Source organism: Astatotilapia calliptera, chromosome 4 (assembly GCF_900246225.1).
Source record: "Astatotilapia calliptera chromosome 4, fAstCal1.2, whole genome shotgun sequence".
Taxonomy (NCBI): domain Eukaryota; kingdom Metazoa; phylum Chordata; class Actinopteri; order Cichliformes; family Cichlidae; genus Astatotilapia; species Astatotilapia calliptera.
The window spans coordinates 2,238,016-2,251,621 of record NC_039305.1 but is presented as its reverse complement, the minus strand read 5'-3'; the positions used below and the strand labels follow the sequence as shown (position 1 = coordinate 2,251,621).

The 13,606-nt window shown below is 44.3% G+C and overlaps 1 protein-coding gene across 1 annotated transcript; it reads left to right on the top strand.

The window, feature by feature from the left end:
- Positions 1-1,281: 1,281 nt before the first annotated feature.
- Positions 1,282-13,428, top strand: pigq (phosphatidylinositol glycan anchor biosynthesis, class Q). The gene is made up of 14 exons (XM_026163968.1): positions 1,282-1,401; positions 2,447-2,637; positions 2,828-3,014; positions 3,393-3,556; positions 3,692-3,888; positions 4,833-4,964; positions 5,071-5,191; positions 5,977-6,103; positions 6,227-6,380; positions 9,446-9,557; positions 10,503-10,583; positions 10,841-10,955; positions 11,050-11,111; positions 12,079-13,428. The coding sequence occupies exons 2-14, from the start codon at positions 2,485-2,487 to the stop codon at positions 12,229-12,231; spliced, it is 1,758 nt and encodes a 585-aa protein (XP_026019753.1). The 5' UTR covers positions 1,282-1,401; positions 2,447-2,484; the 3' UTR covers positions 12,232-13,428.
- Positions 13,429-13,606: the final 178 nt, after the last annotated feature.

Below are 13,606 nucleotides of genomic sequence, written 5' to 3'. Positions count from 1 at the left end.
TTTAAAGATCTTCTGTGTAAGTTTTCTGAATTAAAATCGTGTATACTTTTGTTTTAAGGAGGTTTTGTCCGTTTCGTTCGTGTGCATGTTTTGTAACCTCAGAGTAAATTTCTGATCCATCAGAGCTGCTGGAGAGCTCGGCTGGTTCTGTCTGTCAGTGGATTTAAACACTGAGGCTCAAGGTTCAAGTCCAGCTGCAGTTCTTATTGAATTTTATACCTGAATCCAGCAGCGTGTTGAAACCTCCCCTTTATGCCAGCTTCAGCAGCTCGGTGACATGAATAAAAGGTTACTGTGGTATAAATCAAAGGGCTGAGCCACACTCATGTTCATTTTGGAACCTGTGATATCTGCTGATATCTGTGAAGCTTCAGTCAGATCTGCTGCTGTGGCCTTGAATTCTGCCCGCTCACAAACGTCGCTTCGTCCAGAAGGTTTCTGATATTTCTTTCTCCTCGCGCTCTTTTCTTGCTGTGTCACTGCAGCCGGAGATAAAATCTCTTCAGTTGGACCAACTGTGCATTCACAGCAGCAGCTCCAGCACACTGAGCATTTACTGGTGAGTATGAGCTGATTATTTTAAAACATCAGTTTGATCATTTCACTTGGTTTTCTTAACAGAAAAGAAGAACCTAAGAGAAACTAACGATTTTGATTATTTGTGGATAATAAAGTTTTAAAGTTTTCGGTCCAGGTAAATTATAAATGTTGTTATAGTATTATAATATCTTCTTATTATTTTAAAAGGACCGCATGAAGACAGTGAATATAGAAAGTTTTTCATAGAGGAAATAACCGTATAAATTAATTAAAAAGGATTAGCAGAAACACAGTCCTTTATAACGCCGACACGAATTACTGTTTTCAAAATCAGAGGAGCGTCTTGTGGCCAATGCTGAAGCCTGTGAACGTGGTAAAATTCAATTTTGAAGCAAACGTAATAAATTCAGTGTAAACTGGAATTATGAGTAAGGAGAACTACATGTTGACTTTAAATGCTTATTTTATTGTTCTGGGATGTTTTGGGTTGAAACGTTTCCCCTTAAGGATCAATACCTTCATTCAGACATTACAATTCAGAAAATCCTGATCAAACTATTAGCATAAAACAACAAGGAATGTAAACTAATATAGTCACATTTCAAAATAACATTATTAATATTCTCTATTGAAAGAGTTCCCTTTCAAATAAAAAAAAACTTTGGTAAAAAAAAATATGTGAGACTTTTAATTCTTTCAAAAACTGAAATCTAATCGCAGTAAGAGGAACACAGCACAGTCATTAACGCGTGTTTCTCTCCGGAGCGTTTTATCGCACGGACTATCAACAACGAAGATGGCGCCGACGGTTTGCACGTAGCTGCAGAGGGAAGGTGAACTCTTGTTGTCGTGTTAAACAAGGTAAAAGTTGCATTTTTAACACTCGTGTCTCGTCTCCGCAGTGATGTTAGACACTTTGATCTTTCCGTTGTTTGTTCGAGCTTCAGTTCATTGATTTTAAAACGCTTTTAACGAAAAATAATGAAAAATGCGAAGAACTTTGAGGTGGTTGTCAGGTGGGGGACATGATAAACCAGCAGGTTGGGGTGTCACTCTTCTCTTTGACGTGATGGGTAATTTCTTTATGTTCCCGCGGTTACTCTGTAATAACACTGCAGATAAAACTGCAGCTGACCGGCTTCGTGGTCTCGGAAATCAATGTCATCCCTGCCCCAGGCTTCCTGTTGTGCTCCAATCGGGTTTCTGATTGAAGGGCAAAAAATGAGGACAGCCGTCTCTAACCCTGTTCCATTCTGTTGCCGAACTCCATTCAAAAAATGGAAGATTGAGTGGTTTTCCTGTCGTAGCACTTAAATGGAAACGCGGGGATATTTTTCATTAATAAGGACTTCTTTGTCCCCTCGGCGGGTAGTTCGTACTTGGTTACTGTTACTCTTGTGTATATATACACACATACAGTGTGTTGTACACATAGATTAGACCTGTTCCTAAATGAGAAGTATTCCGTGAATGTGTCCCACTGAAAACAGGTCCAGGCTTATTCCATGTCTGGGAAACTGAGCCTTGATGCCATGCTGGGCTTCATGTCAGGAAAGCACCAGTAGAATAGAGGTTAGAGAGAAGAGGCTTTAAAATCTTTTTAAGACACTGGCTGAAACTTTTTTAAAGGCTTTTCCTCAACGCTTTACTTTTACCGCCATCTTTGCTGTTGTAAAATGTTCACATAAATTTTATTTCAGAATTCTTTGATTTCCAAGTTGGACTTTTGTAATATCTGCTGCTGGCAGTGAGTTTTCCAGGGTTAGACGAGTGTCTCCAACCAAGGTGTGGACACCAATGAGGGACCTGCACGCGCTAATCAGCACGCGTATCTGTGATGAAGGATTTCTCCGTCAGGGCGGTAACTGAAGTTAAAGTTTACCTCTGCTTGTTTTATTTCTCTCAGATCATCAGAGCTGCTGGACTCTGAGCCACAGTGCAGTCATGGTGCTGAAGATTTTCTTCCCACAGTGCTGTAACCGGGCGGAGAGCGGGCTGCTGGTGGGCCGCTGGATCTCTGGTCATGACTCAGCCGTGGTGCTGGCGGTCATTCACTACCCCTTCATCCCCGGGCAGGTCAAACAGTACATCCAGCAGGTTGGTGATTATAAAGAGGGAGCTGAGTCTTTGTAGGGCACAAGTTGTCCAATAGGTGTCACCTTTGACTTTTGAATTAAACACAATGCAGAGGAAAACTTTTAGTCAGGTTGCAGATGATCAGATGAATCCATTCAGCAACGTGAGCCAGACGTCAGTCCCTCAGCCGTCCTCTGTGTTCGTCTCTAAGATGCAGGCCCAGAGCGGGGTGGAGCTGACGGTACTCGGCTCCTGGAGTTTGCCTAAAGAGGGTCAGGAGAGCATGGAGAGCTTCCTCAGGGACCTCAGCACCATTTTCCCCCAGCAGCGCTGGCTCCAGGTCAGTCGCCAAATGGGAAAGATGGGCTTCATCTGTGAGGTCGTCAACCGGAACCAAAGTAAGATCCTCAGACTGGAATCTGCTTCCTCCTTGGCTTTTCTTTTCCATACTTTTTTTTTTTTATTCTGGACTGTGCTAGAGTAGCTTTGCATGATTCTCAGCTCAAAATAATCCTTATTTATCTTAAACAGGTGCAGGCATTGGCGCAGCCTAGCAGTTCATCCTGTCTGAACTAAGCTGCTTTAGCTCCTCCCACTCTTTTAAGCCTGCTGACCCTGGAATGATAGTTCTCCTTTTTCACAGCTGTCTTTCATTTTTTTATCTGACAGTTTGTTTCTGTTTTTAAGATTATTTTTCTTTTCTGTTTTTAAATGTCCAATAAAATGTCCTTCATTTAATTTGAAAGTTTCTGTGCTCTGATTTGAATAACTTTCAGATGGGCAAGAAACTCAGCAGGAAGCAAAAAAGCAAAATGATGAGGAGGAGGAGAAGGTGATCTTTGTCCACTATGAGCAGAGGAAGGTGATGCTGTCGCAGCTCCACCCCACTGAGAGTGGAGATCCTGACCTCAACACCGAGCCGCCGTCTGAGCTGAAACAGGTAGAGAGGAGAAAAAAACTGTGATGTCTCCGTGCTGGTGCAAAGCTCTCAAATCAGCTCCTCCACCAACATGCGTCCAATCCCTGATGTGGGCAGCTGGTGATCTCTCACATGCTCCTCCTCTTCCTGTTGCAGGTGTTCCAGACGGTAGCGCGCAGCCAGCCTCTGTTCTTCCTGGATCGCTACGATGACGGGCCGCTGAAGTCGACGCACTGGCAGTCTGAAGGCCGGGAGGCCAGCATCATCGTGGAGCTGCTTAAACAGGCCTCAGTGCCGCTGTGTGTGCTCATCAGCTGGCTGCTCGCCTTGTGGACGTGGCTCTGCAGCATCCGGTAAGAGGAAGAGAGCTACAGCTGAGAGATAATTTTATATACTGATCAATGTGCTGATTGTTTTATCGCTGGTTGTCCTCCCCCTGGAAACTGCACAAAACATCCTGTTAATTCATGATGAATAAACCACAAACTATAATCCTGCCGTGCCTTCTTTCACCGTTTCAGTTTCTGCACGAGAAGATTCTTGTTCAGTGTTTTTCACTTTGCGTGTTTTAATTTCAGTGAGTTTATTCATTTTAAAAAATGAAATAAAAAACACTCATTTCAAGCAATCTGCTCAAGTCCTGTTTGTGCAAAAGACTAAAATCCTCTAAAAAAATCAAAGCACGGATTAAGTTCGAGGTAGTTACACTTTATTACATCTCAGCGTTTGGGTGTGTTTAATCTGTTAATAAAGACTGATAGAAAAGCTGTATAGTAGATCGATGCACAGGCCTCCCTCTCCACCTCCTCCAACACTTCTGTGAGGAGCTTTAAGATCCTTCCAAGCTAGCAGAGAAGGAGCAGCTATCGAGCAGCTTCTGGCTCTGCTGCAGGACCTCACCCACTCTGATATGCCCGAAATGCCTCAGCTTTGAGGCAGCCAGGAGGCATCGAGTCAGATGCTGCACAACCCCAGCTGGCTCCTTTTAATGTGGAGGTGCAGCATCATTACGCTCATTTCTGCTGCTTGTATCCTCAGACTCACTCTGTTGGTCTCATGGTCAGAACGTAGCTCAGCCGGTGAATCGACAGCTTTGCTTTCAAACTCGGCTCTCTGTTCACCTCCACAGACTTGGAGTAATGCAAAGCTGGATAAAAACTATTTTTTGAATTGAAGAAGCGACGTACTTTTCCTGCTTCCTTCTTTGTTTTGCTCTTATTTATTAGTCCAGCATTTATTGTAAGAAAGTCCCGACCGCGGCTGTAAAGCTCTAAGCTGCCTCTTCTGTTTCATGCAGGATCTTCAGTCTTTACCCGCTGCGCTTCCTGTCCAGTAAACTGTCCACATGTGTCCAGATCAGCTACAGGACCGAACACATGAGGACGCTGAGCTCGCCCAAACCAGCCATCGAGCATAAGCAGTTCATGAGGTGGGCGTCTGGTGAAGAAATGGAGCTTCACCTGGTTTGTACTGAAACTGTTGCTGAAACCGAGCCGACTGTAACGCCGCGTCTCCGCTTTGATGTCTGTCGGCAGGAAAGGCAACATCCTGGTGTCGTTCCTGGTGGACGTGGGGCTCGGCGTCCTGCTCATGTCGTGGCTCTACAGAGACGACCACATCGCCACGCTGGCTAACATGCTGATGCCTGCAGCTGATGTAAGTTATTGCTCTGTGGAGATTTTTGCTGTGTGCAAGTGTGAGGGACCAGCTGAGTAATGCTGGAGCTGAATGAATGTCCTCGATTCGCAGACTGTCTTTGTTTTACAGGTTCATGGTCGTGTCTTTGATGTAGAATCGCCATCATGACATATGAGCTTGGTTTTGTTTTTGCAGTTCACTGTTGGAAAAAGCAGCTCTGCATGATTCATTGTTTAAAAAAAGGATCCATGTGTACCTCATGCTGGCCTTCATGCAGCCCTCCTGTCTCACACAAGCTGTTTTAGTTCGTGTCTCTTTAAAACACCAACTTTATTTTGATTGGCCAACTTCCAGAAGCCTGCTGAGGGGCACAGCCCAATGACCTGTGCTGCCTGCACTTCATGAGCATCTTTTGCCAGCAAGAGACGGATCGAAGGAGCATAATCAGACATTACTGCTGCTTCATCCAGGAGACAAAAAGCAGTTTAGAGGATGCTGCGCGCCGGATCGGAAAAACGTGAAAAAGTTTAGCTTTAATAATTTCAGCTTGTTGCTTTATAGAAACTCCAGGTTTGAAAACAAAAACAGTCTCTTGATAAGTGAACTAATGATGCTCAGACATGTGTTTGGATCATGTTGTGGAAACAGCCTGAAGGCACAAAAACTCTTCATGTTATAAATGTAGAGACTTCAGCGCCCTGCGCAGCGCCGACAGGCCTCATTAAGTCGCTAATAACCGGCTGGATTTGGTGTAATTTCAGCTTCTGTTCTTCTGTCATTAAACTCCTGCGCTTCCTCCTCAGCATGTGGCTAAAGAGCTGGAGGAGCTGCTGCAGTGGCTGATGGGAGCTCCAGCCGGGCTGAAGATGAACCGGGCCTTGGACCAGGTTCTGGGCCGCTTCTTCCTGTACCACATACACCTCTGGATCAGTGAGTATCAGGAGGTTTTCTGCAGTGTTGAGATTTCCTTTAATTTGTTTAAATCTTTTTCACGCTAAAGTGACACAAAAGCTTGTGCTGACTCTCACTGTGCTGCTTGGTCTCTCCATCCAGGCTACATCCACCTGATGTCTCCATTCATCGAGGGGATCCTGTGGTACGGAGGTCTGTCGGCCTGCCTTGGCCTGACCTTTGCCCTCTCGCTGCTGTCAGACATGGTGGCCCTGCTCACCTTCCACATCTACTGCTTCTACGTCTACGGAGCCAGGTATGTCTTAGAAACGGCCAGCTTTTACTCCGCTATGAAGCAAAGCTCATTCTGATCGGTGAAGGCAACAAGGCCTGGAGCAATGAGGCCGACAGATGTGCACAGTGTCTGTGTGAAGGTGAAGCTGCTGATTTCTTCAAGCTGTGAGGAGAGAATGAGATTGTGGGTGTCAGGGTTAGAGAGCGAGGATGGTGAGGAAGTGAAACTGATGCTCCTCCACCTCAACAGGAGCCATTTGAGGTGTTAATGGGAGGAAGCCCTGGGACAGACCCAGGACTCTCCGCAGAGATTAGTCTTCTCTGCTGGGTTTGAGGACGAGTCTGCCTCTGGACCTGGATGAGTGGACTGTTTAGGACTTCTTTTAGTTTTCATCTCACCACCTTATTGAATAAGCACGCGGTAAAGCTTTGTGAGAGGAGGTACTTCTGATAACCTGCAGGGGGCAGTGCTTTCAAATCTTTTCCTTCCTCTGTGCATCTAGAAAAAAACTTCTTGGCAGAAAATGGCCCGAGAATGGTCTAGAAATGAGAATTTATTAATAATGAAATAATCGACCGGACTGAGGTGATGGAGGCCAAATTGGTGGGTTTGAAGATCATATTTGGGACGTTTGCTAAAAGCAGTTCATTCAAAAAGAAACTATTTAAAATCTTACACATAAAAACTTTTACACAGCCGGTAAATTTACTATAAAATACCTTTTGGACAATAGTGAAAACTGAAAGATGAAGATGAGAGCATCATAATTCATTTCTGCAGCCGCTCACAAAAGAACCAAATCTGACTTGCAGGATGTTTTGTTTGACGTCACGGTTACATAACAGGGTTGGACATTTGGAAGAGCCTCGCCTAAGCTGGTGCACGCTCTGCTCTGCAGGCCTGTTTGCTTTAGATGTTCACACTCGCACTGTGCTGCTGAACAGAGTCATTGTTGACTGTGAGAAGATGGTGAAGATTCAGAGGAGGGTCCAAACCATGAGAGAGAGATGAAGGTGAAACGTGACCCTTCAGTATGAACGTGCCATCAGTAATGGTCTGAGTGGAAGGGCGGCCGTCAAGAAGCCATTGCCAAGGAAAACTGTGAGGAAAGGCTGAGGTATGGAAATTACACAAGAACTGGACTGAAAACCTGTGACGGGGCATCAGTGATGGACATGTGGGCTGCAGTTTAACCAGCGGTGTTGACGATTATGAACTGACAGTGATGCCAACACACCTGTGGGACACCACCAGTCGTGGATCAGCCTCCTCAGAGCCGGACCTCAGACTTACTGAAGCAGCGTGAGATCGTCCTGACAGAGAACAGAACAAGAGGCAGAAACATCCAAAGAGCTTTGAACGTCCTCCACGAAGGCTGGAGAACTGAGGATACTTAAACTAATGACAGAGAGTTTCCTCAGACTTCAGGCTGTGATGAAGATTAAAGGTGGTCATAATAATAAATATTAACTTATTCTGTTTAATTTTCTAATGTATTTCTTTGTGTTTGCACACGTTTCAGTTAATCCCTGCAACTGTTCCACATTTCACTAACAAATATAAAGAAATGAGGGTGCCTTAAGATTTTTGCACAACACTTTGTTGCAAAATATTCTAATATAATCAATTAATTGGTTTTCAGATGAATTTATTGTCTTTGAACAAAGTACAATGAAAGGAAGCGAGAATAAGGAATACAAATGTATTAAAATATCCTCAGAAAATATACAAGCACATGAATATATAAATATATTAGTATTAGTATTATCAGGGGCGAGTTCGTGGTTCTGTTGGTGCTTCTTATCAGGCAGCGGTGGCTCCAAATGTCCTCCAGGAAGGGTGGTGGGAACCTGGTGATGGTTTCGGTGGTGCTGATGGAGCAGCAGTGGGAGGACGGGCTGTTTTTGTTTGAGAACCCTGAAGAAGTCGAGCCTCTGCTGGGCCTTCTTCATGTCTGGGTGCTGAGGGCCCCTTCCATGCAGCATCATGCATGGATCAGATTTGGGGCATTCTTACTTTCATGATGAGTTTTTTGGTTCTGGAAGATTTTAGGGTCAAGTTAAATTCTGGAACCACCCTGGCAGCCTTTATTTAGCGCTTCTTACCATTTAAAAGTGACAGCATGCTTGCATCCCTGTAACACCACACTGCAGATGAACCGATGACTCTGTCATACGTCCTCTCAGGCTGCTGCTGTCAAACTCAAACTAAGCAAACATCTGGTTTGGAGATGACACTCTTTACAATATTTTGTGCACAAGCATGTGAAACTGAAACTTCTGCAGCAGGAAATGTTGCTGCCTTCAGTAGGTCAGCCAGTAACTGCAGAGCATCACAGGACTAATGAGTATTTCTTCTTAATCTTTAACCTGAAGACGTGTTCAGCTGCAGAAACAGCACGTCATCGCTGCTGAATCCCGTTTGAGGATTAAAAGATGAGCTCGATGACATTTAAATCTTCATTTTCTTAAATCTTGGTTCTGTTCTGTCAGCTCTCAGGTACACTCACCTGCTTTGGCTTTAACAGGAGAAATGAGGTCTGTTAGTCTGCCGTGTGGTGTGACGGGAGTCTGAGTGCTGTCGTGAAGGATTGACTAAATTATGTATTTGCTCTAAAGATAGCAGTGCCTCGCCCCGTGGTGCACAGTGAAATATTACCCATTTTCCTCCTCACATATTTATGCTCCGCCGGCTCTTCGCTTTGAGAGCTTTTTGTCTGAGTTTTTTTTATTATTATTAAATCTGCGCGCCCGGGTCTAAAAATATCTCCTGCCGTGAACACAGCTCGGCTCTGCAGAGGATGAAAGTCGAAGAAGCTTCGCTGTGCTTCAAACGGAAAGCTTCTCTGTCTCTCTTAGTCTTTGTCAAACAGACTGAGTGTGTCATTAATGACTGCTCCTATTACAGCCGTGGTGCTTTTTCTGTGACTACACTTGAAATGATTTGTCAGTGCTGCTGCGCATAAAGCTGGTGGTTTACCAGCTGAACAGGCCTCTGCAGAGCTCTTCTATGAAACCTGTCTTTGTGTCAGATATCTACCTGTTCCTTTTAAGCAGTCACTCATCACCTGTTTGTGTCTCTGTCAGGCTGTACTGTCTGAAGATCTATGGGCTCTCGTCGCTCTGGAGGCTCTTCAGAGGGAAGAAGTGGAACGTCCTGCGGCAGAGAGTGGACTCCTGCTCCTATGACGTGGACCAGGTAACCCACAAACACCTGTGAGAATAAACAGGTAGAGATCCATGAATTCAACATCTACATTTGTAGAGACAAAGAGTCTCTACAAATGTAGATGAGAGTCAAATCTTATTTAAAAACTGCTAAAAAAAAATGGTACATTTATCCCAAAATGAGGATTCGGAAGCTGTTTTCCTCACTATATGTATATCTGAGCACCACTGATGTCAGTTTGATTCATACAGCTCCATTTCACAACAACACTTTATAAGATAAAGAACCTTAAATATTGGTGAGAAGACGCCGTCAATCAGACGATCCCCTGTGAGAGGCTCTTGGCGAGGGTGGGGAGGAAAAACTCCCTTTTAACAGGAAGAACCTCCAGCAGAACCAGGATCAGGGAGGCAAAGAAATCAAAGAAAGATGTTTGTTACCGCGTCGAGAACGGTGAATGCATCGTCCTCCACTCAGCTTTAGGAGCTGTGAATGAGCTCTGCAGCATGATTGGCTCATGGTTCCAGGCTCAGCTGCTGATTGGCTCTTTAAAGGCATTCATAGATTTCTACTGAGCAGTCTTTAAATGGGAGCATCACATCTGGGTTTCTTGCACTTATTCCTGATTTTGCTTGTTCTGTGCTCGACTCTGGTGTAAAATGTTCTGAATAAACAAACGTAATTTGATTTATTTGGTTGCGCATTAATTTCCTACTGTGAAGAGGAGACACGCCCCCTCTTAGAGGGACGTTTGTCAGCGATTGGATGCTGAGACTGATCTGAAACCTCATCACAGGAGCTTCAAACCCAAACTAACTCAAGAGCTTTAATACCAAGATTTTTACATTTATTTAAAAAATGAATTATCATGAGGAAGAGGAGGCATCGAGAGCCTCAGACTCAACATAATCTTCATCAGTTCTTAGAGATGCAGAGAATTTTCTCTGAGTGTTGTTGTGTTTGTGCTTCTTCCAGCTCTTCATCGGGACGCTGCTCTTCACCATCCTGCTGTTCCTGCTGCCCACCACCGCCCTCTACTACCTGGTCTTCACTCTGGTACGCCTTCACTTCACCTGCCGCCTACTGGTGATGGTCAGAGGGGCCGATGGCGCGATATGGCAGCCTCGCCTCTGTCAGTCTGCCACAGGGCAGCTGTGGCTACAACCATAGCTGCCTCCACCAGTGTGTGAATGTGACAGTGAATGAATAGTGGCATTGTAAAGCGCTTTGGGTGTCTCGAAAAGCGCTATATAAATCCAATCCATTATTTTGTTTGTTTCTTTTTGACTCCCGGGTCTCGTTGTGTCGTGCAGCTCCGGCTCGTGGTGGTGCTGTTCCAGGGCGTCCTCCACCTCAGCGTGGACTTCATCAACTCCTTCCCGCTGTTTGCCATGGGCCTCCGCCTCTTCAGACCCTACAGACTGGCAGGTACGCTTTACTGAACCGTCTTTATAAAGCCTTTAAATAACTGCGTGGGGGAGGTGTGCAGGTTTTCATCGTGAGGCTTTGTGCACGTTTTCAGAAGGTGTAAAGTTCCAGGTGCTGTGTGAGGAGCCGGGCACCGCCCTTCACCTGCTGATGGAGGTAAGAGGTCACACAGGTCTTCGTTGTCTTACCACGCAGATTTAAACATGGAGGCACCTCATTGGCTGCTACAAGGAAGCCTCTTTGTGTTCAAATCATCACAGCTGGATGAAATTTCCATGATCATCCAGCTGTTTGCTTGTTTTAAATGCTAAATACTTAGTTTGTTACATTTGAGGCCAAATTATTTTTCTTGACTGCACAGCAACTTTATTATTGGTCACATTAAAAATTCACCCAAAGGCTCCAGCAGGACACAATCTACTACAACTTCAGGTAAACTACTGACTTCCTCTAAAAACAGGAAGAGGAAGACGGGGCTATAAACACACATGACAGGTGAGAACAATCTGGGCGAGGCGGACGATCAAAAAAAAAAAAAAAAGGAAGTAAAATTAACACAAGACACTGAAAGAAAAATGGAAAACAGGAAATAAACATAAGCCAGCCAACGCTGGAGAAAACTAACATGATGGAGCTGCAGAGAGAAACAGAAAAGGGTGGAGGCCGGACCTCGCTGGAGGGCGAGCAGCAGCAGAGCCTGACGGCTGGTCCTGAGGAGACGTCTGACAGGTTTGGTGCAGGAACAGATGCTGAGGTCACATCTGGTGGTTGAGGAACAGGAAAACTCAGACTTGGCACGCCGCTGTGATCCAGGAACTCAGGAGGGGAAATATCAGATGAAGCTCAATAAAAAACAAAAGAACCAAAAACTTACAGACTACAACACTTAAGTAAATAAAACTGACACTTAATGAGACGGTTAACGTGTTTATATCTGCTGTAAAGTTTAACGTGGGAGCCCACGGGGACCGACTCACTGCTGGCGCCTCTAGTGGACTTTATAAGAACTGCAGGTGCATTTGTTTTGTTTGTACCTTACTTCCTACCTCAGCGTGCTAATAATGTGTCATCAGTGTGTGCTCCTCCTGACAGTAAGCCATTATTTTGATGCTTTCTTCCTCAGATAAACCCTCTGAAGTGCAGCACTGTGGTGCAGCTGTACCGCACCCCGACATACAGCTGCTACCCCAGAGACTCATGGGCCGCTCTGGTCAAGAAGCTGTTTGTCGGGGAGCTGATTTATCCCTGGAGACACAAAAGCACCAAGGTTGACTGAGAGAGAGCCAGAAATGCGATGGAGGAAGAGGAGAGACGAGGGAGCGGGGGAAAGGGAAGAGACTGAATAAATAAAGAGATGGAAACGGACAGGAAAAAGACAGACGACCTTCGGGAGATGCTTTTATATTTGATGGGAAGAGCGTCACAGAGAACATCGCCTGAAGCTGCCGACTCATCGCGTCTACAGCTTTCTGCTCAGCCTGAAGGTGGATGATGAATATTTGAGCTCACACGGATACCAGAAACAGGACAACCAGCAAATAGTCACGTCCTGCTGGTGTTGGTTTAAGAGCTGTGGGTATAAAAACACTCGAGGAAGCTCTTTCACTCTTTCAGAGTAAAATTCAACTAACCTGATTGTTCCTTTGACTTTACAGATTTACATTTTTATTTGTCATTATAAAAGACTTTATGTTTAAGGAAGAACAACAAAACTGGACCAAAACAACTCCTGTACGAGCTGTGATCAGCCATAAAAAGTAACAAACACACGTCTAATTCTCTGTTTGGTTTTTGTACAGTCACTTAAAATAAAGTTCCCCCTCCAAACTGTAGAACCACTTTAGCAGCAACTAAACTTGAGGAAACTTAAATTAAAGGTGTTCTTTCATCAGTCTCACATCACTGTGGAGGACTTTTGGACAGACGTGTGCCAGCTGCCCTGGTTAATCCACCAGCATGCACCAAGGCTTCAATCAAAGTCATGTTTTTAATGAGAAAATCTAAATATTGTTCTCTTGTGTTTATGGCGAGTGGTACATTTGTAAAGCACCTTAAAGGAGCTTTTTAAGAATGACCTGATCTTGTTGTTTTGTGTTAACGTGAGTAAAACTGTGGAGCCGTAAACTGTTCGCCTTCAGTGCAGACACACAAACTCGATCAAATGACTCTTTATATTAACCAACTGCACTGAATATGTTAATAGCTGGAATCTTTAATCCTTAAATAATTGTAACCAGAAAAAATGTTTTTTTTATTTTGATGTCTTTTACGTGTCTGTTTTTAACCTGAGAGCGATTTAGTCTAAATGAAATAATGAATGTTCTTCTTCCACTCACTGACTCTGCACGTCTGTTACAGCCGTGAAGTCTGATTTTTGTCGTTCATTTTAAATGTAATGTGCCTGTTTTGTTATGTCTGATCAAACCTTTTGACTAAATTCAGCTTTTCATTAAACGTTGGGGAAAATCCAGGATTCTGAGCACGTCCTTCCTCCTCTGGTGTTCATGCTGAGTCAGCTGGAACATCACAACATATTTTTATTGTTTTCAAACAATAAACAATGGAAAGTTTAGAAAAATAAGGTGAAAAATTATTATATCATTACATACAGTGTATATGAGTGGCAACCAAACAGCAGAGAGACTTTATAC